This window comes from Quercus suber, unplaced genomic scaffold, assembly GCF_002906115.3.
Source record: "Quercus suber isolate HL8 unplaced genomic scaffold, Cork oak 2.0 scaffold_409, whole genome shotgun sequence".
Taxonomy (NCBI): domain Eukaryota; kingdom Viridiplantae; phylum Streptophyta; class Magnoliopsida; order Fagales; family Fagaceae; genus Quercus; species Quercus suber.
This window is the reverse complement of record NW_027069860.1, coordinates 525,985-551,946: the sequence shown is the minus strand read 5'-3', so window position 1 is coordinate 551,946 and position 25,962 is coordinate 525,985. Positions and strand designations below refer to the sequence as shown.

Here is a 25,962-nt window from a genome sequence, read left to right as displayed (position 1 = left end):
CGAGGGGCACTCTTGTCTAAAGAATTCAAAACCAACCATCAAAACATAAAGAAAAGAGACCTTACTAGGAAGATTTGAGGTATAGAAGTTTCTCAGTGCTCTGAAGTTCAGACCAAATAAGGCAGAGGAAGAGGAACGGTTTTCCTAAAGAAGGAAAAACTGGAATTAAAGCGAACCAAAACCAAGGTGATTTTGCACACGCCATGAATAAGGAATAGACACGTGGTTCTTTCCTGGGAAGTAGTCATTTCGCATTTAAGACAAAAGCGACTGATGAGTACTGGTTAAAGGTCGTCCAGTGTAAGGACGACCACAACCGCATCTAAATCGGGGATGAGACAAACGGTGAAAGGCCGTCTGTATGAACAAGACGAGCCTATGTGTATTAAAACTAGAAGTTAATTCCATCAAGCCAGCTGACAACGAGTAAATGTGCTAGAACAGTTACAGAAGCAATAATGAGCCAACAACCACCCGTTACACATTGAACAGAAACTTCATTGCCATTAAATGCCACGTTTCATTCATGAGAAAAACGCCTAGAGGAGCATTAACAAGCATAAATGACTCGCCAGAAAGCAAACTATAAAAGGCAATGGAACCAAGGTAAACGATCATCATGAAAAACTTAGTAGACTACAATTACACTACCCATTGAGAGCCATAATCTAACTTAGGCATCGGAGTGTCTTCAACTGGCATCATGCCGGTGAACCTTCTTTGTATTTCTTGTCTTTTCCACAGGCACTGCAACTCGTCCATCGATATTTGACGAGGAGCATACTAACGAGGTCAATTTCCAGCTTGTGTATATATATATATATATATATTATATGAAGACAATTAAAAATTTAATTTCATCCGCAAAATAAACAACATTAGGACAAAAGTTCAGCTTCTATGATGCATAAGGAGCCAAAAGATGTGCAGCCTTGTTTTGCATCTCTTCTTATCTTCTTACGCGTTCAAAATTCCATTTTCTTATAGCTAGTTTGGATAGAATGGAGGGAGAGCAGAAATTATTAAAATTAATATAAGTAAGAATATGAACCTATTACTTGAGTGGATGCTACAAATATTTAATTATTTTCCATGAAATTAAAAACACAATTTTTTGTCTAATTGCGTCTTATCAAATTTGTTTTTATCTTTTACTTGACTTTGTTTTACTTTTTGCCAAAGCTTGCGTGCAAGAATTCTTATTAACTTACTAATGTCTCGCATGATACATTTTGAAATATTTTGTAAAAATATACATGTCTCAGGGTCTATATATAATATGTATTATGTGTTATAATATTTGGAGAATTAACTTCAATTAAAATGGAAATTTTTTTTAAATTATTATTATTAAGAATATGAACCTATTACTCGAGTGAATGATGAATAGATAGTATAACAAAATATAGGGAAACGAATGATGAATAGACAAATCTTTACTTATTTTCCATCAACTTGTTGCCAAAGCATGCGTGCGAGAATCAATATTAACTTACTAATGTAGATTCTCAAAAAAAAAAAACTTACTAATGTCTTGTACAGTGTGTGGTACTTTTTGAAATATTTTGTAAAATAAAATTATCTTAGAATTTATATATAATATTTTTAGAATTAACCTCAATTATACTACATGTCATAAAATAGAAAATATAAATTATTACAATTAATATAATTAATTAAGAATGTGAACCTATTTGAGTGCATGTTATTAAAATTTGTTTTTATCTTTTGCTTGACTTTGTGTCATTTGTTGTAAAAGAAATTGAATTTTAGCAAAAATTAATATACCAAATCAATTATTTAATATATATATATATATATATTACCAAAAACAACTTTAAATATTCATTTATATATAATTTATACATCAGAATAAATACATTTAATGTATTACTACTCTTTTTAATTGCATAGCACAAATTCAGTTTACTACAAAGTTTATTTATATATGTTTGGGTGTGTATTAAGATTAATATAATTAAAATATGAAAAAAATACTTTTGTGAATTCAAAAATATTTAATTATTTTAATTAATTTAAGCACATAATTATTTTTATTATAATCTTGATCGGGTATCTGTTATTAAATTCGCTTTTGTCTTTTAATACTGTTTGTTTCAATGTTACCTAAGAAACTAAACATGAGGGAAAATGCAATATTCCAAATCAGTTTTTTATGAGGAAAATAAGTTTTCCAAATGAATTATTTCTTATATAAGTTTATAAAAATAACAATATATGTGCCCTCATGTTTATAAAATCTTGATATGATAGAGAGTTAAGAGTTATGACTCACGAGAACTTTTTTTATTTTGGTAATTGAAAAATGGTTAGGGGGTGACCATTGTGGTTTTTTTACTTGGGCATTACTATATGGTAGCACTATAATTGTTCTTGAATTAGACATTTGCCCTGATGCAATACATGGTACAAGGACCCACAACGAGTTACTAGTGCGTAAAGGGGACTCAAACCCGCAACCAAAGTAGTGTCGGCCCAAGTTCCTCATCACTAGACCACATTAGGGGTGTGTTTAGATACCGCTTATTTTACTGAAATTAAAAAATTATTGCCGAAAGTACTATAGATAAAGGTAAAAGTTAGTTGAAATAGTACAGTAAGGCTAATAAATAATGTCAAAAAGTGCAGTAAAACTCATAAATAGTAGCAAAAATAAATTAAATAATAAAATAATTTTAATTTTTTATTTCAGTCCATACGCACCTAGAACATTATTCCCATGATTCCAAGCAAATTGAATGTGGCCCTTATTTCCTCACTTGCACATTCACTTCCTAGCTATTATCCCCAGTTTCCACCCCATACCTTAAAAACCTCTCACCAAAACAAACAAGCCCAACCCAAGCCCATTACTGTAAAAACCACATGTCTCACTCCACACCACTCAAAAGTCCACAACCCACACTCCCTTGTATATATACCACTGACCCACTCACATTGCAACGAAATAAAATTCTCAAAACAAAAAAATGTCAAGACAGGACACAAACCACAGAGAGCAAGCAGAGATCTACCATGGCGAAGAGCTGTGCAAGCAAAAGTCTCAAGATCTCCTCAACGAGATCTCTCTCCCAAAAGGCCTCCTCCCTCTAGACGACGTCGTCGAGGTCGGCTACAACCGCACCACCGGGTTCGTGTGGCTGAAGCAGAAGCGCAAGAAGGAGCACCGGTTCCGCTCCATCGGCCGAAACGTCTCGTACGACAACGAGGTCACGGCCTTCGTCGAGGACCGCCGCATGAGGAAGCTCACTGGGGTCAAGACCAAGGAGCTCCTCATCTGGGTCTCTGTTTCCGACATCTACATCGACGATCCCAGTTCGGGTAAGATCACGTTTGCCAATCCTACTGGGATCTCCAGGTCTTTTCCGGTGTCGGCTTTTGAGCTCGACAACGAAGGGAATAGCGGAAAATGAGAATGGACTTTCTCGATTTTGTGTGTTATAAAAATAATGGGTTATAATAAAAAAAGAAAAAATTTGGTTTTGCTGTTGTATTGTCAATTTTTATGGGTTATTTTACTGTTTTAGTTGACTGAGATATTTTGACTAAAATCCAAATCGTGTTTGTTTCTCCAAATCTCAATTGGATGGCGTGCTTTAACTGAGCTATCTTTTCATCTTTTGCAATTATCGTCGCTTTGTGATTTTTTTACGTTATATACAAACTCTGACTACCGACCTGAATATATTGAGCGTTTGGTTTGGAAATTATCTACTATTCAGATATGTTATTTTTTAAATAAATAAAATTAATCATAAAAGTGAAATATTTAAATATATAATTTGATAATTCAATTCTTTATAATAAAATTGAATGGTAGATGTTTATTGACTTTTTTTTTAATCTTTTTTTTTTTATCAACTAGGTGTTTATGTTTATTATCTACTTAACTTTTATGATGCTATGAGCTCATGAAGAACGGATATCGACACTACGTGGTACAAGAAATTTTAAGACATTTTTTATTGAAAAAGGGAAGAGTAATTAATTGATTTAAAAGATTTTTCAATTTTTCAAAAAATATTTCAAAATAAATAATTAATATGTATTCTAAAAACATACATTAATTGGTCTCTATCCATAAATATTGCAAAAAAATATATCAATAAATATATATATATATATTTTTTGAAGTATATTTAATATTTATCTTAGATCTTAGGAATAAGTAAATATCCATCAAATCATTGAGAATATATTTAAAATTAAGGAAAAAATGTAAGACTGAACTTTTAATTTTTACCATGTTTTATTTTGGTCTTTTAATTTTTAATTTTGTCAATTTAATTTTCTAACTTTTAATTTTTGTCAATAACTACCGTTAGAACCACTAAAACAACCCCATTTTGTAGGGTTAAAAAAACAAAAACATTTAAGGCTCCCCTTCCCCTGAATCAATACAAAGCAAAGAAACCAATCCCTACTGAACGTAAGTATTTTCCGCAAACGTATTTCGAAAGTAAAATTGCTGACTATTTGGCCATGGATACGATTCCCAAGAAGCCTAGGACTCAGCAAGTGGCTTTGCCTAAACCCGATACACAAGACAATGATAAAACTCAAATTGCTTTATCAAAGTCTAGTCTTTATTGATTGAGGGTGAGGTGCCTATGACTAAGCCAGCGGTTAAGCCCAAGAAACTGGGCATCTTGCGTAATGGAAAGTTATTCCAGAGTTCTTCTGCTATGCCTACCCGTCCAAACATTAACCCACCACAGCGCTTGCGTAAGGGTATCAGGAATCGCATTAACAGAATGCGTGTAACCAGAGAGATTTTGGTTATTCCAAAAACCCTTTTTGATTCTGATGTGAACCCAGGAATTTGAGTCTTTGCTTTGTTTTGATTCAGGGCAAGGGAACGACTTTATTTTTTTTAATTTTTCAAATTTTTCTTTTTTTTTTTTTAAATCTGAATTAAAAAAAAATAATTAAAAAAATAAAATAAAAAAAACTCTACAAAATAGCGCATTTTAAGAGTTTTAACGATAGCCACTAACTGAGTTGTAACGGATTTTTGAATTGACAAAAATTAAAAATTAGAATGCTGAATTGACAAAATTAAAAGTTAGAAAACTAAAATAAAAAACGGTGAAAGTTAGAGAATTAGTTTTACATTTTTGTCTAACATTAATTGACCAGTAAAAGCTCGCCCCCCTGGCCAATATATATATATATATATATATTGTGCTTTTAATAGTTGGGCCCCTCTCTTCTAAACTCCGGCCCTTTTAGCTTGTTCTGTCCAAACCATGATCCAAGTGTACAGTTTAGATTTACAACTATGGTCCACTTGTTTTAGCTCAAGTAGTTAGCTGTCTCTTTTTTCTTCTTTTATTTCTCTTTTATTTTACCACCACAGGGACGTGTATGATTCTTTTCTTGATTTTTATTAAATTAATTATTATGTTATTATATAACATATAAACAATATATATAATAAGCTACTTTTAAAATAGATAAAAATATATAATATAAAAAAATAAAACACTAAAATATGTAAAATGTAAATCGTTATTTGATTAGATTTTATTTTAATTCATTTAATTTTAAGGATTGTTTTTCTACTTTGCAACTTTAACTTGTTAGTATTTTTTTTTTTTTATGTTAATCATTATACTTAATGGATTATAATTTATTTTTAAATCTAATCCCATAAGCAATTTAAAAACTATTTGATCTATTCATGGTAATATTTTAGAAAATAATACTATACTTTTCGATTATAATGTTGAGTTTTAATGTAATTAACTTATATATTGAATAGTATTTGTGGGGCCAGAAAATCAATTAACCGAGGCCCACTTCAACCCAAGCCCAAATGGCCCACGCCGAGGACACACGATGGGTCCGAGGGTGACCCTATCCTCGGTCGTCCGAGACCTCGGTACGGAGAAGGGCAAGCTCTGGGCGAACCGTCACCTCGGCATTGAATACGTTCACCTAACCCCTCTGGCCGCATTAATGGGGATGTAACCCCTTGCCAGGGCGACATCGATCAGGGTGAACTACTTGAGCACGGATATGACCTTTGATGGGATAGGCCGTCAAGAGGAAGGCCAATAGATGATCAACAGGAGGAAGAAGATGGGGATATATAAGAAATGGGAGCAAAATGTAAAGGAAGGCCTGAGAGGTCTTTTCTGGGGGGTGGAGCGGGAGAAAAGTCTCCTCGGCCATGGGCCGAGGAGCATCCCCCAGTTGTAAACTGTTCTAAGTATTTCTTCAATAAAAGAGAAAGGAGTTCATGCTTCGTGAACGCCGGCCAGCGCCTAAACCTTCGACCCACTCTCTACAAATTCATTGTTCTGGGTTCGTTGGGCCTCAGACCCATATCCTTTGAGCTGAGGGCAACAAAAACTGACCCTACAATTGGCGCCGTCTGTGGGAAGGATTAGCGCGCCGGCCGGCGCAACAGGCGACGGTTCTAAGTAATCGTTCTATGAAGGATTGGTGGTCATGCTCAAAAAAAAAAAATAAAAAAAAAAAAAAGAACACTGCAGAAAGATAAAAGTTCGAGGCGGAAGATTCAACAGAAAAGAAAGAAAGCTTGATATCATTTCATAAAAAGAAAAGTTACAGATTACAATCAGAGGCTCAGGCAGGCGTGCTTTATAACTATTCCTACCAGCTAGTTCTACAATCAGAGGCCCAGGTGGACTCGTCCTAAAACTAGCTAGAGGGAAGTGTCAACCCGTGCTTTTATTGGCGTCAAGAGAATGGGAGAACTTGACAATAAAAGCAGGGAAGGGGGAGGGCCAGCTTGTTTCAAGGCCACCAACAACTCCTTTCTCGGTGCGGCGGAGCTTGAACAAAGATTTTTTGACTCTACTTTAGATTGATGTATTTATGTATTCTTTAGAATTTTATTTTGGGTTGCAATTTATTTTTGTGTTTTTAAGTTATTATCTTTTTTTTTTCTTTTCTATAATTTTTAAATGTTATTTTATTGCATATAAATATAGTTTACAAGAACAGAATGTTATTCTATTATATATCATGGTCTGGAAAATTTGGTGTTTGACTTATTTATATATATCTAAAAGTTATAACGTAGTATTTATTATTGCTGCGCTCTTTTGAGGCACATTAGTGGTCACATCATTTACCTATTTCTCATTTCTCTCCGCCACTTCCAACCATAACTTCTCTTTTATCTCTTCATCTCTCCACTACTCTTAATCTTAATGTCACTCTTGATCGATCTCTTCCTCTTCCTTTTATTTTCACTATTCTTATCCCTATTCTATTACTATAAATATGACATTCTCTTTCCTATTTTATACATATTTTCTCACATGAAAAATGTTATTACTCTCTCTCTCTCTCTCTCTCTCTCTCTCATGTTTTATTTTTGTGTGAATTTTTAATTTGTTGTATCTCTCCTTTAAATTGATGTATTTATCTGTTCTTTAGAATTTTACTTTGAGTTGCAATTTGATTTTATGTTTTTAAGTTATTATCTTTTTTTCTTTTCTATAATTGTTTAATGTTATTTTATTGCATATAAATATAGTTTACAAGAATATAATATTATTCTATTATATATCATGGCTTGGATAATTTGGTATTTGACTTATTACTATATTTTTTATTTGGTGCCTTTTTTTTCTCATTTTATTTTCTATTTCTATCTGGAAAAAGGTGATTACTCTCTNTGTCTCTAGTACCCAGGTATAGAGGAGCGAGTAGTTTCCCCACGGGCCTGAGTCCGAGGACCATGCAGTGCCTGTTCTGTCTAACGCTTTCATTTCTCTGTAAGTATCTAGTTTCCCCATAGGTTTGAGTCCGAAGACCATGCAATACCTTGGTTCTGTCTAGTACCCAGGTATAGAGGAGCGAGTAGTTTCCCCAAGGCCTGAGTTCGAGGACCATGCAGTGCCTTGGTTCTGTCTAACGTTTCATTTCTCTGTAAGTATCTAGTTTCCCTATAGGTTTGAGTCCGAAGACCATGCAATACCTTGGTTCTGTCTAGTACCCAGTATAGAGGACGAGTAGTTTCCCCACAGGCCTGAGTCCGAGGACCATGCAGTGCCTTGGTTCTGTCTAACGCTTTCATTTCTCTGTAAGTATCTAGTTTCCCCATAGGTTTGAGTCCGAAGACCATGCAATACCTTGGTTCGTCTAGTACCCAGGTATAGAGGAGCGAGTAGTTTCCCCATAGGCCTGAGTCCGAGGACCATGCAGTGCCTTGGTTCTGTCTAACGCTTTCATTTCTCTGTTAGTATCTAGTTTCCCCATAGGTTTGAGTCCGAAGACCATGCAATACCTTGGTTCTGTCTAGTACCCAGGTATAGAGGAGCGAGTAATTTCCCCATTGGCCTGAGTCTGAGGACCATGCAGTGCCTTGGTTCTGTCTAACGCTTTCATTTCTCTGTAAGTATCTAGTTTCCCCATAGGTTTGAGTTCGAAGACCATGCAATACCTTGGTTCTGTCTAGTACCCAGGTATAGAGGAGCGAGTAGTTTCCCCATAGGCCTGAGTCCGAGGACCATGTAGTGCCTTGGTTCTGTCTAACGCTTTCATTTCTCTGTAAGTATCTAGTTTCCCCATAGGTTTGAGTCCGAAGACCATGCAATACCTTGGTTCTGTCTAATACCCAGGTATAGAGGAGCGAGTAGTTTCCCATAGGCCTGAGTCCGAGGACCATGCAGTGCCTTTGTTCTGTCTCACGCTTTCATTTCTCTGTAAGTAGGGGTTTGTCCTCGGAACGCTTTACTGGAGACGATTCCTCCTTCGGTCGGATTAGGATCTTACACGTGGCGTTGATCTCGCCTCCAGCTCGAGCCCCCATCTTTTTTATTTACGAAGCGTCCCTTGGCCGTTCGTGTTCCGCGCTTGACGTTTCGGTGCGCGAGACGCGCCTTCATTAATGTTCTCGTGAATTAGCAAAATCCAACGATCTACGGTCCCCTTGGAATTTGGTGGCCTCGTAATTAGCCCGTTGGTAACTCTCTTTTCGAAATCTGCGTGGATTAATTCTCACCAACCCTCATCCTCTATATATGGCTTTCCGGGGGGATGGTTTCTCCATACTCCATGAACCTCCCAACACAAACAGAAGAAACACACCCTTTTAGCTCCCCAAGCCCCTTTAATAACCTCGCCGGAATTGTGACCGGAGTTAGTAGATATGGGGCGGCTTTGGGCGGGTGTGAGGACATCCGTGCCAAGAGCCGTTGTGGTCGCAGCCCCCACTGGGCTTTCGATGCGGCAGAGTCCAGGCGTACCCCGATGGCGCCATGCACGGTGGCCCGGAGGGATGTTGTTGAAGAACCTAATGTCTCTCCTCGGAGTGCACCTCCGACGGAGGAGACGTGCGAACTCATGTCATGGCTGGTGCTCGAGTGTTGCCGTCTCCAACGGCCAATGCTCGTGAGGAGTGGAGAGAATCAAGGGAACATCACGGGGGAAGGCGTCCCGGTGCCCCTGCATCTGCTCCTCGAAAAAATTCACACAAAAATAAAACATGAGAGAGAGAGAGAGAGAGAGAGAGAGAGAGAGAGAGAGAGAGAGTAATAACATTTTTCATGTGAGAAAATATGTATAGAATGGGATAGAGAATGTCATATTTATAGTAATAGAATAGGGATAAGAAGAGTCAAAATAAAAGGAAGAGGAAGAGATAGATCAAGAGTGACATTAATGTTAAGATTAGTGGAGAAATGAAAATGTAAAAGAGAAGTTATGGTTGGAAGTAGTGGAGAAATGAGAAATAGGTAGATGATGTGGCCGCTGATAGGGCTCAACAAGAGTGTAGCAATAATTAATGCTACACTTTAACTTTTAAATATATATATAGATTACATGGCTTGACCTACGTCCATGAGATAAAATACTATATTTTCACTATATTGAATCATACTATAAATCAAGGTTAATTGACTTATAATACAAGTAGGATTCTTTGCGTGCACACTAGGGATTAGGCTTTGGCCTTGATTATGATTGGGTTTTGATACCTTTAACATCCGAGTTTAGAACATTAGTGTTGTAGTACATGTAAAATGAAAGCCTTAAAAAGCGGTTATACTCTCAGAGCTATTGCTTGAATCTTGTTCAAAGAGTAAGCATTATGGCTAATCTTACATCAACCTTGAAATATCTCCACAATGTTCACCAGAATCCATGGTAAATTGTGATTTGAAGCCTACAAATATCCTTTTGGATGAGGACCTAGTTGCATATATGGATGGCTTTGGCATTGCAAAAATTTTAGTAAAAAATAAGGACGCAACACAATCCAAAACCTTTGGTACAGTTGCCTACATCACACTGGGTACATGAATTCACCTACGTGTTATATGTTAAGTTCTCCAATTAAATTTAAACACATAACTGAATTTAATTTAATTCCCTTTAGGAAATATAAAACTATTTGCATTTTATTGGTCAATGGAACCATGAGTTTAAAGTTAATTGGGAAACATAAGGTAATATAGCTAAGGAATTATACCTAAATTTTGCACATAGATTAAATATTACAAATCTAGAAGTGTATTTAGTACAACTATATTTAGATTTTAAAGGACATAACACTTTATATATTATCAGATCTAAAAAATAAAATCTAAATCATGAAATAGACAATCTTAATTTTAAATAATTTCAATGAAGTGGATGATAGGTTCACATGAATTTACACTATACTCAAATCATTTAAATTTCGCATTGCGTGGTTTGATTGATAATTTTAATTACCTACTTGTTTATCTTGTGTGCAGACTACTAAGTGTTAATTATTCTATAATTTAAAAATAAATAAATAAACTTTATTTTATTTTAAAATTGATATTGGAGGAGATATTTAAATCCTAAATGACTTCGTGAAAAACACCAGAATGTGTCAACCAATTGAGTTACAAGGTTGTTAAAAAAAAAGTTAACTTGTTTTAAGGCCATTTGTTTTATGAGTCATGCATGCTTGTCAAATACGAATTAATTCAATAGGATCAAAATAGTTTTCAGTTCCAAACTCCCAATATTGGATTCGTGAATGCAACCATATGGTACTGATTTGGCTTGCCTACCCACTATAAAAAGTAATATTACTCTTGTCATGCACTAAAGCCTCATAGTCACTCGCAATAACAAAGCTAAAAAGTAATATATCTGTTTCGAAGAAGTGTCAATTTAATTTTGTTACCTTGGCCACCACTTCTTTGATGTCGGGTCTTTTATTTGGTAATTCTTTAGAGCACCTCAAGTTTAATTCTAATATAGATGAAAGAATAGTTTCTGTGGCTATCACCTCAAGCATATATAATTGATTTCCAACAAATAATCAAACCCAAAAAAATTTGAACCCAACATACACCATTATACCCAAAAACCCACAGTTGCAAACCCAAAAAATGCACAAAATCATTCAAACCAACCCTGCGTAATTCAGAAAATTTTGCTGAATTTCTGGGCATTTATAAAAAATTAATAAAAAAATTATTATTGTTAGACCTACCATAAACTCAAAACAAGTTTGTTGTGAAAATGTTGTAACATTTTGCTTTGAGATAGGGAATTAAAATTAATGTTTTACCTATATAAAAAATAATAATAAATAATCTTACATCTACAACATTTTCATAACAATTTCACAACAAATTTGAGATGGCAAATTGTTGTTGATTCTCGTCAATTTGTACCAATTACAGAAGTTTGTTGTTGTGGACCAATTACCAGCCAAGTCAGTATTGTTGATCTTGGATTTGAAGGCAATGAGAGCCGATTGATCAGTAAAGTTGTTGGCAGATTGGGACAATTCAAGTACGCATGAATGCACTAACAGAAAAGCCAAGAGCAAGTGAATGCATGGCCTCTCTATTGGCATCATGAGTTTGCACCAGAGAGACACAGAATACTCTTTGAACTTTGGAACTAAAATAGAATAGTCCTTTGTGTGTTCTTGTTTTGATTATTTTTCAGCTTTTCTAAAGAAAACCGTTTCATATATATATATAAACAATAACAATTAATTAAAAGGAGGAAAAGAAGTGAGATTGATTGCATAAACGGGCTTAAATCAATAAGTTTGAAGATACTTAAATCAAGGAAAGAATGGGGCCAAGAAAATGGAGAAAATAGTTAGCTATCAATTCACACATTCACACTAGACAAAACTTGTACCGTGCATGACAAGGAATTATGGACAGGTTTTTGTGAATTGGAGGTGATCATGTGATGACAAAGAAGAACAACTATTTTTCTCAGTGCTAGACTAATTGAAATAGCACGATTAAAGTCCCTAGTTGGTGAACCTCTATTTTTCTATTAGGATAATAGACCCACGTGGGAAGGAAATCAAGCCTATGATTCTATTAGAAATTTAGAATATCGTTTTCGACTTTATAGTAAAATCTATTTTTGTACCTTTTTTTTTTTTTTTTTTCATAAAAGGTTTTTAAAAGCCTTTCCTAAAGGAAAGAAAACCAATTCCATTTAAGCAGAAGCCTTGTACAATACATGGCAAGGAAAAAATGGTTAATTCATTGGGCAAACAGGACCCCACACCCCTCATGTGAGGGGGAGGATGCATGTTACGAAAACATAATGGATTTTCTCGTGTGTAAGGGAGATGATGATAGAGAAGAATTTACAGTTCACAGGCATATGAAATCTCAGTACTTGACTAATGAAAGTAGCACGATTAACAGTCCTAGTCTTGATGGATATCAGGGTAGATACGTACATGAGCATGTAGTCAAGCCTATGTGCTTGCTTCTCGATTAAGAGTTTCCTCATAAACCCCTTTTCTGGTTTTATGAATTGCAAATCAAACTCATCATGGTGAAGTTCAATTTTTCGTCCATAATTTTTTACTATTTGTGAATTCTAATGCATAAAATTGTTTATTAAAAACTACTATATCAACAATTTAAAAGGGGTAAAAAATAGTTCACGTACCTCTTGAGGATTGAGAGCTAATGATGCTTAATCGCAAAGTCATCTTATTGAGGACCCAAAAAAAAAAAAAAAACAATTAAACAATCTTTTAGATGGAGTTAGACAACAAATTCCGAAATAGTGAAGCCCCAAACTTTAAATTTTGAAGTCCAAATAAGCAACCAACCAAAGTCTCATACTTAAGTACTCCCAGAGTATAGTAAAATAGTGCTCTCTCATTTCACATTCATGGTAGACCCACGATAAATTTAATGAGTGGGAATATAAGAGAAGGGAGCACTATTCATTGTACTCCAAGAATACCTAAGAATTACTTGCAAAGCGCACACACTAATTACCAAGCAACTTAACAAAAGACCATAACACAGGATTGTATATAGCGAATTACATAATATGACTGGATTAGTCATGTAAGTGCATACTATGTTTGGTGGCTACATTTCTGGGGAAAGTGATCTACCACAATAACCACCACAACGTTGAAGCGCTACCTATTAACTCCGCCATCCTTCACTCTCATGATCTCAGGTCTCATCATGGATCCCTGTGGGCTGCAATAGAACCCATCACTTTTTCTAAAGAGACAGGACCCGTACTAAAGAAAAACCTGACCTGGCCCATATTTAAATTTTTTGTAAAAAGAAATCTCACAAAAACTTTGAAGCTAATAAAGGTCCGACCTGTAACATTACACAATGGGTCATCACTCACAGTAGATATCTGGACTTGTCCAACCCCTCTAGGCTAGCTGAGGTTAGTCAAAGCTAGAGTTGCTTTAATTTACTAAAAAATAAAAATAAAAAATCTTCTACTGGAGAGGAAGTAGCTTTTTTTTTGGGGGGAGGGAAGAAGACGATAATTCTTCCGAACCAATCGACCAAATGAAGGGAAACCATGAATAATACGTAAAATAAATAATGAAATAAAGAAACTGAAGAAGTCTTTTTTTTTTATTTCTCTACTTGTTTGTCATTCTATGATAGACATATTTTAAAATGAAGATTAAGTGTGTGTTTGGGAAGCGCGTTTTGCGCTTCCCACGTCTGTGTCTACGTTTCCTTTTTTTCCATGAACAGTGCACCAAGGCATATGAATAGTAAAAAAAGAGTGAACAGTAAATTTTTTTTATTTTTTTATTGTTTTTAGTTTTCAGCAAAATAAGCGATACCCAAACAGACGTTAAGACCCATATAAATAAGCAAATGAAGAAGAGTAAAAAAAAAAAAAAAATAGAAAACATGAGTATTTCCTAGATACTAATGAGAAATCAAACAATTTCGGGTGGGGGCTACATGGTCTTTCTATGACCACAACAAAATATCACAATATTTTATCAACTTATTGATGTGTTTTAATCAACTATAAGTCAAGATAAAATAATATAAAGATTATTTCTAGACCTGCCAAAACTGAAAACAAACTTGTTATGAAAAATGTTGTGAGATTTTGTAAGATAGGGAGTGAGTAGGGAATTTTTTTTTTTAGAATACTAAGTATTTTAACACACACACACAAAAAGAGGAGAGAAGGTTTTAAAGAAACTAACAGTAATATATATCCAAAAGGACCTAAGTGAGTAAGGAATTAGAACAAATGTTTTATGTCAAAAGAAATACAATGTTGGTGTGATTACCCTAAAATGGTGGTAATATGAGATTACAACTAAGATTTATACAATGACTGAATTCCTTGAACGACCTTTCAGGAATTCCAACTAATTTGTACTGGAAGCTGAAATATTACAAAACTTATTGACTCCACACTTATCCTTTATGGAAAAACCAAGATACAATTGTGCAAACCATGTATTATTATTAATGGTCTTGATACCAACCGCGCAGGAAACAGAAGCAAATCTATGAAACTTAAAATTAAAAAAAGGGCCAACAATCCTCAATTCATAGATGTGGATCTCAGACCTATGGATGGGGATCCCTGAAACTCTCAAAGAAAAAAGGAAGTGAGTTCCATCCAAGTCAATCTCGAACAAAATATCAGCCTAGGGCAACCTACAACAATCATCAGCAAGTATACCAATATTTCATATGCATACAGTAACACCCACCCAGCTCCCTCAAAATCGATCAAAACCGAACCCCACACATAACAAAACACACACCCCCCTCTCTCTCTCTCTCACCACCAACAGCAAAATGGGTCAAGCCCCATCAGGCGGGCTGAACCGCCCAGGCGGAGATCGCAAATCCGACGACGCAAACAAGAAGGAGAAGAAATACGAGCCGGCAGCTCCTCCATCTCGCGTGGGCCGCAAGCAGCGGAAGCAAAAGGGCCCAGAAGCCGCAGGTCGTCTTGAAACTGGAGCGCATCAAAGACTATCTTCTAATGGAGGAAGAGTTCGTGGCCAACCAAGAGAGACTCAAACCCCAGGAGGAGAAGAACGAGGAGGACCGATCTAAGGTCGACGATCTCCGTGGGTCCCCCATGAGCGTCGGAAATCTCGAAGAGCTCATCGATGAGAACCATGCCATCGTGAGTTCGTCGGTGGGGCCTGAGTACTACGTTGGGATTCTTTCGTTTGTCGATAAGAATCAGCTCGAGCCTGGCTGCGCTATTCATATGCACAATGAAGTTTTTTTTTTTTTTTTTTTTTCTTCTTCTTTTTACTGTGTTTTAGGGTTTTAGTTTTTGGTTTAATTTGTTTAATATTGTGTTTCTGTGGAGATCGCTGATGTTTAGAATTGCAAACCCTATAGTTTTTAGAATACGAAATCGAGGGAATTCTAATATGAGTCTCTAGAAAGTTTAAAAGAATTGATTTTTGAAAGAACTATGAAATTGTGTTTTTGGGGTGGGGTGGTTTGGTTTGGTTTGGTTTGTAGGATTGAGTGGGAATTGCATTTGGATGATGAGGGAATGGTTGCCAATTCGATAGGGGGGATTTTTGGACTCTAGACATTTTCGTTGGAAATACTAAGAGGTGCTAATTGAGTTACAAGGCTAAGCCAAAGGTTAAGAATGGTGGCTAGTTTGAGGTAGCCATGGCCTCCAAGAGAGTAGAGAGAATTTACTTATCATGCACATAATGAGTAATTACAATTACATGGTTCCATTTATACCCAAGCTCTTTATAAGGCCTTAAATTAAAATAAGCTTAAGATTAGCCTGAACTACCTTCTAACCATCTAATCAATTCTCTAACTAACTACCTAACTACTTGATGAGACTTAAACCTTTCGTTTTCTTCTTGCTCATTTTCATCATGTTATAATTCCCAACACATGATACCTCTTTGGGCACATGCCTTTCACGCTCGTATTTAACTTCATCATTCACTTCGTTGTGCATGACACAGTAGGGTTACGCTTGAATGTACAAGGCGGTTTAGGATTTCTTGGACCTGGTTGCTCATGTTGCACTATTTGGCCTTATTTTGCACAATGTACTGCACAAAGCACATATTGGGCTCCAAACACATATATATTGGTTTGAATGAGACATATTGGGCTCATGCTCAACAAGGGGCTGAGAACACTGATGATGAGATTGACCAATATGAGGCTGAGGATGATGATGTACCTCCTGCACTTACTGCTCCTTTGCACAAGGGCCTCTTGATCAGTACCACCAGTTGTATGAGATACTTATGAGGATGGAGGCCAGGATGGATTTTGATGAGGCTTGCATTGATTACTGCTTGAGGCGCTTGGATGTGTGGTTTGATAGAGTGGAGAGGAAGCTTGGCATTGACCACCCTGCTGATCTAGACAGTGATTCTTGATCCCTATGTCGTTCGTGACAGGAGGGGGGGGGGGGGAGATTTTTTGGGACTATGACTTGACATTAAGGGGGAGATGCACATGTTTAGGGGGAGAGTCTCTCATGATTTGAAAAGAGTGACTAATGCACGAGTAAGTAAGAGTGTGTTGATTAGAGTTGAGGGATCGAAAAAAGGTAGAGGAAGACCAAAAATCACATCAATAGAAGTAATCAAATCACATTTGTAGCTCAATTGGTTGATAACTCTTGGTGTGTCCATGACATTAAGAGTTCAAATTCCCTCTCACCTATTGTTACTATCAAAATAAAAAAGGACATGTTAATTAAGGGAATAGTGAAGAGTATGACTTTAGATTGAGTAGAATGGAGGAAAAGAATATATATGGTGGTCCCTAATTAATTTGTCGAGGGTCCATAGTTGACCACAAAATCTTAAGACTAAGGTTTTGTTTGTTGTTGTGATTCAGCACTGTAATTGTGCAAATTTTTGGGTGTCCCACTATCCAATCCAATGTTTCAAATGTGTTTTGGAAGTTGATATTTGGGATCTAAGGATTGCGTTTGGCCAAGCATGTAAGGATCAAAAAATATGTGATTGGTTATTATGGTTTTAGTGAAAGTGCCCTGGCAAAAGTTACATTAGAAAAGGAATGCAAAATTTTTGTCTGAGGAATAAATACCGGATACCTCACCTGCTATAATTGTGTATCAAGTAATCTAGGGGAACTTCTAGTGGGGATTCAAACTCAGGATGTCCGGGTCTATAGCTAATTCAAACCTCTCACCACTAGGCTGCACCCCAACGGGTGATATCATTGCAAACAAAAGGTTAAGCAATATACCTAAAACATTTAATTTTAGAGTTTTACTATGATCATAAATGTTAACCAGTCCAAAAAAAAAAAAAAAAATGAAAAGACACTAAAATGATGATAAAGAGTAATATAGGTTTAAATACTATTGTATCAATTATGTCTTAGCTGGAAATTTTATTTGTATTTTGTCATCCCAATATTTTATTAGTGTATGGTGTTCAAATTCTGAATCGTATTTTGCATGGTGTATGGTCTATGCAGGTCCTTTCTGTGGTTGGGCTTCTTCAAGATGAGGTTGATCCCATGGTGTCCGTGATGAAAGTTGAGAAGGCTCCACTGGAGTCATATGCTGACATAGGTGGGTTAGATGCCCAGATCCAGGAAATTAAAGAAGCAGTGGAGCTTCCTCTTACTCATCCTGAACTGTATGAAGACATTGGTATTAAACCCCCCAAAGGAGTCATACTATATGGGGAGCCTGGCACAGGAAAAACCTTGCTTGCCAAGGTGCATAATTGTTATATATTTTATGCTTTTGGTTGTTTTTGTATTTTGTTCTGTACTGATTGTTAGTTTATCCCTGACCAAATAACGGTTGTTGCTACATTCTAGTCAATTTGTTCAGGTTAAACTGAGCATGCATTGTTAAGTTAGAATGATAGGTGTATACATTGTTAAGTGAACAACAGGAGTTTTACTTTCCATAAGTTTATGTATTAGGATGCTAGTATTGAAAGTTACCTCATGTGTACCGCAACCTCTTTTTCCTTTTCTTCTTCTTAGGTTGCATCATAATCTTATAGATTTTTAGAGTTTGTTGGTGGCTGCACCATGAACTGGAGTTGAAGTCCACTGCTTGTTCTTGAATGCCTTCCTCACATCCTTGTCTATTTAGAACACCCAATTATTTATATATTAATGATCTGTAAAAATTTAAATTGTATATTTGACTTTTGAATCCCCTTGCAAGAAAAGCTGAGCTTTAGAAGGTTTGGCACACTCCTTTCCTATATCCTGAATATTGCCACCTGCAAGTTGGATAGAGTCAATTGGGCTCTTGCTTTGAAATTGGTACAGAGATTTGGTGTTTGTAGTATGTTAACAGTAATGTATTCTACATTTATTGATACAGAGTTAACAAAAAAACAAACTGATATAGAGTTAACAAAAAACAAAAAAGACGTGTTGAATGGTAAAGCTGAATGAATTTTATTGATAAGGAAAAGGGCCTATAAATAGGCAATACATCAGAATGCTTTATCTAGCATTAACCATAACTTCTATAAAATAGGAAAGCACTATCCACAACTCCTACAAACTAGGATAGCAACGTGAGGCACTTTCTCAGCATGAAATCTGGTTGAGATCAAATAACAAAATATCTAAATTAAGACTTGGTCAAACTACCAAATATCTAAAGATACTTCCAATAAATATTATAAAATAAAACATTTAAATCTTAACACTCTCCCTTAAACTGAAATCTGCAGGAATCAGTTTAAAATAAAAATCAACCCTCTACAAAGTCTTCCTTTGCAGCAGCATGTGAACACACTCCAAGTAGACCACGTAACTTCACAAATGCAGCCAACTTGAGAGGCTTGGTCTGTATATCTGCAATTTGGTCTTCACTTCGACAATAAACCACTTTGATTGTTCCATCATTGCTGAGGTCTCTTAAGAAATAATATTTCACATCAATGTGTTTGCTTCTTCCGTGTAGTACAGGATTCATAGAGAGTTTGATTGCTGAGTTGTTGTCACAAAAAACTATAGTAGCTTCAACTTGCTTGAACTGTAGCTCTTCAAGAATTCTTCTCAACCAGATAGCTTGACAAGCACAAGCTGTTGCAGCAATAAATTCAGCTTCTGTAGTTGACAAGGAGACAATTGGTTGCTTCTTAGAGGACCACGATACAACCCCTGTGCCCAACATAAAAACATAGCCCGAAGTGCTCCTTCTATCATCTTGATCTCCTACATAATCACTGTCAGTAAACCCAAACAATTCTAACTTTTCAGCCTTCTTGTAGAACAGCCCAAAATCTCTAGTTCCTTGCAAGTAACGAAGGATTCTCTTGGCAGCTGACAAGTGCATTTTTGTTGCATTCTCCATATATCTACTTATTAAACTCACAGAATACATTATGTCTGGCCTTGTTGCAGTTAAATACATCAAACTGCCAACAATTTGCTTGTAAAGTGTACTGTCCACCTTCTTCCCTTCATGATCTTTGTTTAGCTTCAAGCCAAACTCAGTTGGAGTGCTTACAGGATTGCAATCCTTCATCTGAAACCTGTCCAAAACATCTTACACATACTTCTTTTGAGAAATAAAGATCCCATTAGCTGATTGCACTACTTCTATGCCAAGGAAGTAATGCAACATACCAAGATCAGACATTTCAAATTCAACCATCATAGATTTCTTAAAGCTTTCAAACATGGCTGTATTATTTCCAGTATAGATTAGATCATCCACATATAAGCAAACAATGAGCATCTTTCCTCCATCTTCAATTTTTATAAACAGTGTATATTCATAAGGACATTTTTGAAATCCTTCCTTCAAAAAATAAGTTTCTATACAATTATACCAAGCCCATGGAGCTTGTTTTAATCCATATAGAGCTTTCTTTAACTTATACACTTTATGCTCATTGTCAAGTTTTACATAACCAGGAGGTTGATCGATAAATACCTCTTCTTTCAAATCTCCATGGAGGAATGCTGATTTCACGTCCAATTGGAAGATAGGCCATGAGTTTTGAGCTGCCATAGCAATCACCAATCTGATTGTATCATGCCTTGCAACCGGAGCAAAAACTTCTTTATAATCAACACCAAACTCCTAGTTGTAGCCCTTAGCTACTAAACGTGCCTTGTGCTTGTCAACCTCTCCATTCTCCTTCAGTTTTGTCTTGTAAACCCACTTTACACCAATTGTTTTCTGCCCTTTTGGAAGATCAGTCAGCTCCCAAGTATCATTTCTTTCAATGGCTGTAATTTCAGCATCCGTAGCCTTTCTCCATTTTGGTTCTGTGACAGCCGCTTCAAAATTGGTAGGATCACAGAGCAACGTGAATGAGTGGATCTTCAGATTGATCAATTCCAGTTACATCATAATCATACATCCATGCTGGTCTTTTTTGAACACGTTGAGGCCTTTGTGATTCAGCTACAAGTGGGCTTTGATAAGCTATTGGAACATTTTGAGTGGCTTCCTCTTCTTGCTCATTCTCCATACGCTGCTGCCCTTTCTCTTCATCATCAAAATCTGCTGGAATACTTTTTTTAACACCATTTTGATTCCATAACCAGGTGCCTTCTTCATCAAACACCACATCACGGCTGATGACAATTTTCATGGTACTAGGATTGTATAGTTTATAAGCTTTTGACTTATCACTAACACCAAGAAAAATGCATTTTTCTCCCTTGTTATCTAGCTTCCTCCTCTTCTCATCTGGAATATGGGCATAGGCAATACACCCAAAAATCCGAAAATGATCTACAGCAGGTTTCCTTCCACTCCATGCTTCCTCTGGTGTCATATTTTGAACAGCAAATGTAGGACTTCTGTTCAAAATGTGAATACTCCAATTTACAGCTTCAGGCCAAAAGGATTTTGGAATTCTCCCTCTTGTCAACAAGCTTCTAACCATATTAAGGGTGGTTTTGTTTTTCCTCTCTGATTCACCATTTTGTTGTGGTGTATAAGCAGCTGTCAGCTCTCTTCGAATGCCATGATCTTCACAAAAAACTTCAAATTCGGTTGAGCAATATTCTCCACCACGATCTGTTCGGAGGGTCTTAATGGTGTTTCCAGTTTCATTTTCCACATAAGCCTTGAAGCTTTTAAATGCACAAAAAGCTTCTGATTTTGCATGTAAAAAATAAACCCAAGTTTTTTGAGTATAATCATCAATGAAGGTAATTAAGTATCTTTTACCTCCATTAGAACATGGTGTTATTGGGCCACATATATCGGAATGAATTAGCTCCAAAGCTACTTTTGCTCGCCATGACTTCCCTTAGGGAAATTGAGAACGATGTTGTTTGCCAACAACACATTCCTCACAAATTTGGGAAGGCATACTAATCTGAGGAAGACCTGCCACCATATTTTTCTGTTGGAGGGTCTTTAATCCACCAAAGCTCAAGTGGCCATAACGAAAATGCCACAACCAAGAAGAATCTTTTACTTCAGCTACCAAACAAGATTGCACACTTGTAATCTTCAATGGAAACAATCTGTTTGTACTCATTTGCACAATAGCAATGGCTCCTCTAGTAGGATCATAAATCTCACAAACACCTTTTTGAATAGTGATTATATAACCCTTTTCTTGCAATTAACCAGCACTTACAAATTGCTTTTCAAGTCAGGAACATAAAAAACATTAGAAATTGTTTCTACAAAACCATTCTTGGTTCTTATCTCTATATCACCCTTTCCCATCACCTTCAAAGTAGAACAATCACCAAAACGTATTGTAGAATGAAGGCATTCATTTAAATAAGAAAAAGAAGACTTACTTCCACACATGTGGTTACTGCAGCCCGTATCCACATACCAAACATCAGATTCAGGTTCCTGATTAGCTTGAACAGCCATTAACAAAGTTTCCACTTCCTTCTTTTCAGTAAAATTCAATTGCGGTTCCTTTTCTTTGTCTTTAGGCAGCCTAGTATAACATTTAGAACGATAATGACCAAATTTATGACATCTAAAGCACTCTACCTTGGATTTGTCAAAATGTTGATCTCGTCCTCTGCCTTTGCCCTGAAATTGACCATCATCGGCTTTGAAATGTCTGCTGCCATCTCTATTGCCTCGATCTCCCCTTCCTCTACCTCTACCCCTTCCTCTAGAGTTTGAGAAATGAGTAGAGATAGAAGCCTTTAAAACTTGCTCCTCTAAAGTTGAACTTCGGTTCATCTTCTGTTCATGGACTAGAAAGGAGCTCTGCAGTTCATCAAGAGAAAATGCATCTATGTCTTTCGATTCTTCAATGGAACAAATGACATAATCAAACTTTGGTGTCAAGGAACGCAATATCTTTTCAACAATGGTGACATCTTCCATCTTTTCACCATGAAAGCGCATTTTGTTGCTAATCTCCATAGTCCTGGCACAGTAGCTGGTGACAGATTCTCCATCCTTCATTTGTAGTGTCTCAAAATCTCTTCTTAAAGCTTGAAGCTATGCACGCTTCACTCTAGCAGAGCCTTCATATTTCTTCTTCATGGAATCCCAAATATCTTTGGAAGTTTCTTTGCTAAAAATTGTTTCCAAGATGGGACGATCAATTGCTTGGAAAAGATAATTTTTTGCCTTCAAATCTTTAAGCTTTCTCCCTTCCAACTCTGTTTTCTGAGCATCTGTCAAGACTGTATTTGGTGCTGGTGCTTGAATTCCAGATTCAACAATCGGCCAATACTCTTTGGACCATAGGAAATTCTCCATTAGCATACTCCAATGGTCATAGTGACCATCAAAACGTGGGTAGCCTGCACAAAATTTGAATCTGAAGCCATCAATACTGTTTGGGGACTCTCTCTCTCTTGCTTTTCTCACTAGCTCTGATACCATTGATACACTCTCTCTCTCTTGCTTTTCTCACTAGCTCTGATACCATTGATACAGAGTTAACAAAAAAACAAACTGATATAGAGTTAACAAAAAACAAAAAAGACGTGTTGAATTGTAAAGCTGAATGAATTTTATTGATAAGGAAAAGGGCCTATAAATAGGCAATACATCAGAATGCTTTATCTAGCATTAACCATAACTTCTATAAAATAGGAAAGCACTATCCACAACTCCTACAAACTAGGATAGCAACGTGAGGCACTTTCTCAGCATGAAATCTGGCTGAGATCAAATAACAAAATATCTAAATTAAGACTTGGTCAAACTACCAAATATCTAAAGATACTTCCAATAAATATTATAAAATAAAACATTTAAATCTTAACATTTATGCTAATGGAACCTGTATGGTATACATTCAACATATATTACATGCATGCTTTACAGCCTGTATGGAATTCAGTCACCATGGGTTTCTCTCATGTCAATTTATTTTAGATATTGGTTGGGAACTGTGATTATGCTTGTGTTTTACTTCAGGCAGTGGCAAACTCAACGTCAGCTACTTTCTTGCGCGTGGTCGGAAGTGAATTAATCCAGAAATTCTTGGGTGATGGGCCTAAATTAGTCAGGGAACTCTTTCGAGTTGCAGATGATTTTTCACCATCAATTGTCTTTATTGATGAGATTGATGCAGTTGGCACAAAAAGGTACTCAAGTTAATACAGCACTGTCATATTTCTGTCATATTTCTTGCCTGCAACCTCTGCTTTAGATAACATCTATGATTGAACCATGTTACCCAGGTATGATGCACATTCAGGTGGTGAACGTGAAATCCAGAGGACAATGTTGGAATTGCTGAACCAGTTAGATGGTTTTGATTCAAGAGGAGATGTCAAAGTGATTCTTGCTACAAATAGAATCGAAAGTCTTGATCCTGCCTTGCTTCGTCCTGGTAGAATTGACAGGAAGATTGAATTCCCTCTGCCGGACATAAAAACAAGGAGGCGTATTTTCCAGGTACTTTGATACAGAATGTGTAGAAATAGAATACCATTGTGAATGATAATACAATTCCTTTGTTTTTCACTATAAAGATCTTATGACTTATATGTTCATGTTTTTGGCAGTTCAGATACACACATCAAGAATGACATTGGCAGATGATGTCAACTTAGAAGAGTTTGTGATGACTAAAGATGAATTTTCTGGGGCTGATATCAAAGCAATTTGTACTGAGGCTGGCTTGCTTGCATTAAGAGAGCGCTGTATGAAGGTGACACAATATTTCTTGCTTAGTTTTAACACATACATGAACGTTCTCCCTGTGATGTTGCTTAACACATACATTGGCAGATTTTGTTTGTTCTTGCTTAGTCTTAACTTCACTTTCATTTCATATGTATATTTTGTGTTGAAGCATGTGCATGGAGGGTAGGGGGTGCACGTGTGCATATAACCCATTTCACAAATACATTATACATGCATGCATTTAAACTCTTCAATTTGCCTCATGATGCTTGGAGTTTAATAGCTGCCACTTGATGCAATCCTAGCCTCTATTTTATCTTATATAATGCCATGTTCTGGTACTAGTCTGAACGAAGTATGCATGGGTGCATTGTTCTCAACTTTTGTGGGTCTGGGTTATTATTGATGAAGGATATTGGTTGATTAATCTATTGCTGTTTCCTTGGATTGGCTCATCTCTTTAATTGTTTGACCTGATTTGATTACTTGTTAACATCTTTTACGTTTGCTTCAGGTGACACGTGCAGACTTCAAGAAAGCCAAGGAAAAAGTGATGTACAAAAAGAAAGAAGGGGTGCCAGAAGGGCTCTATATGTAGAAGGTGGCCTGTTCAACTGGCCGGAAAATACATGTGCATCTTCTTTGTTGTTTTTAGCTTTTGATGTCAAATTAATTTGATGTGAAATATTTGGCTGAACAGTAGAATGCTAAGTTGCCAACACCTCTTTTTGGACATCACTAACTAGTATTGAATTTAGGCACTGCCATGGGTTGACTAAGAAATTTTAATTTGATGAGTTCCCTAATCGAGATAGGAACCCTTATTTTAGGATTTGCATGTTTTAGCCTTTTAGGCTAAATTTTAACCCAAAGTGGGATGTATTTTAGTTTTTGGATACGACAAGCAAGATAGTTAATTACATGTTGGGCTCAGAGTGCCCAACAAAGTTTACAAAAAAGCATGAGGCAATGCCTAGTCCACACCGACACGAGGCCCAAGGCTTTTAGATTCACAACAAAACAACTAAATATAGAGCAGTGCTCTCGATCCTCTACAAGTATAGGGCAGTGCCAAGGGACTGTTATCTTCTCCAAAACTGATTTGAAGTGTGTCCTGTGTCAAAATAATTCTACTGTTAAAACCTGGACTTTTTGTTTGACATATAGTGTTTCTAGTTGCAACTAATGTGGTGTGTATTAGTCTATTTAGGCCCAGTGGATCATTTTAGGCTCTTCGTTTGGGCCAAGTGATAGAGCTACAGTCTCGCTCGCCCAATATGTAGTGCGTGAGTGGGTTTTGTCAGGGCCCTCAATTTCAAGCATTTTTTATCTTCCCCCTCTGTAAATCCTTTGGTTATATGGGATCAAAGTATAATTCGTTGTTTCAAGTAAAATCTAAATATGCATTTCTTAAAATTCTAATATTAAAACATGAAATTATTTAAGTTGTCTTTAATCATTCAAATCATTAAAAGCCCTCAAATTCCAAAACTAAACTATGAAAATTTAGAAAAGTTAAAAAAATATGGGTCATGTTAACGAGTGCCGTATGACATTGGTTATCAATCCAATTAAAGAAAGTTTTTATGGGAAAAGAAAAAAAACAATCAATGTTTTGACAGTTTTTTTTATTTCCCATAA

At 36.2% G+C, this 25,962-nt stretch overlaps 1 protein-coding gene and 1 pseudogene across 1 annotated transcript; both read left to right on the top strand.

Moving 5' to 3' along the window:
• The first annotated feature begins 2,813 nt into the window (after positions 1-2,813).
• On the top strand, positions 2,814-3,603 carry LOC112001837 (uncharacterized). Its single transcript, XM_024034008.2, has one exon. The coding sequence runs from the start codon at positions 2,991-2,993 to the stop codon at positions 3,432-3,434; it is 444 nt and encodes a 147-aa protein (XP_023889776.1). The 5' UTR covers positions 2,814-2,990; the 3' UTR covers positions 3,435-3,603.
• An 11,084-nt stretch (positions 3,604-14,687) lies between these two features.
• On the top strand, positions 14,688-24,986 carry LOC136062386 (26S proteasome regulatory subunit 4 homolog B-like; annotated as a pseudogene).
• Positions 24,987-25,962: the final 976 nt, after the last annotated feature.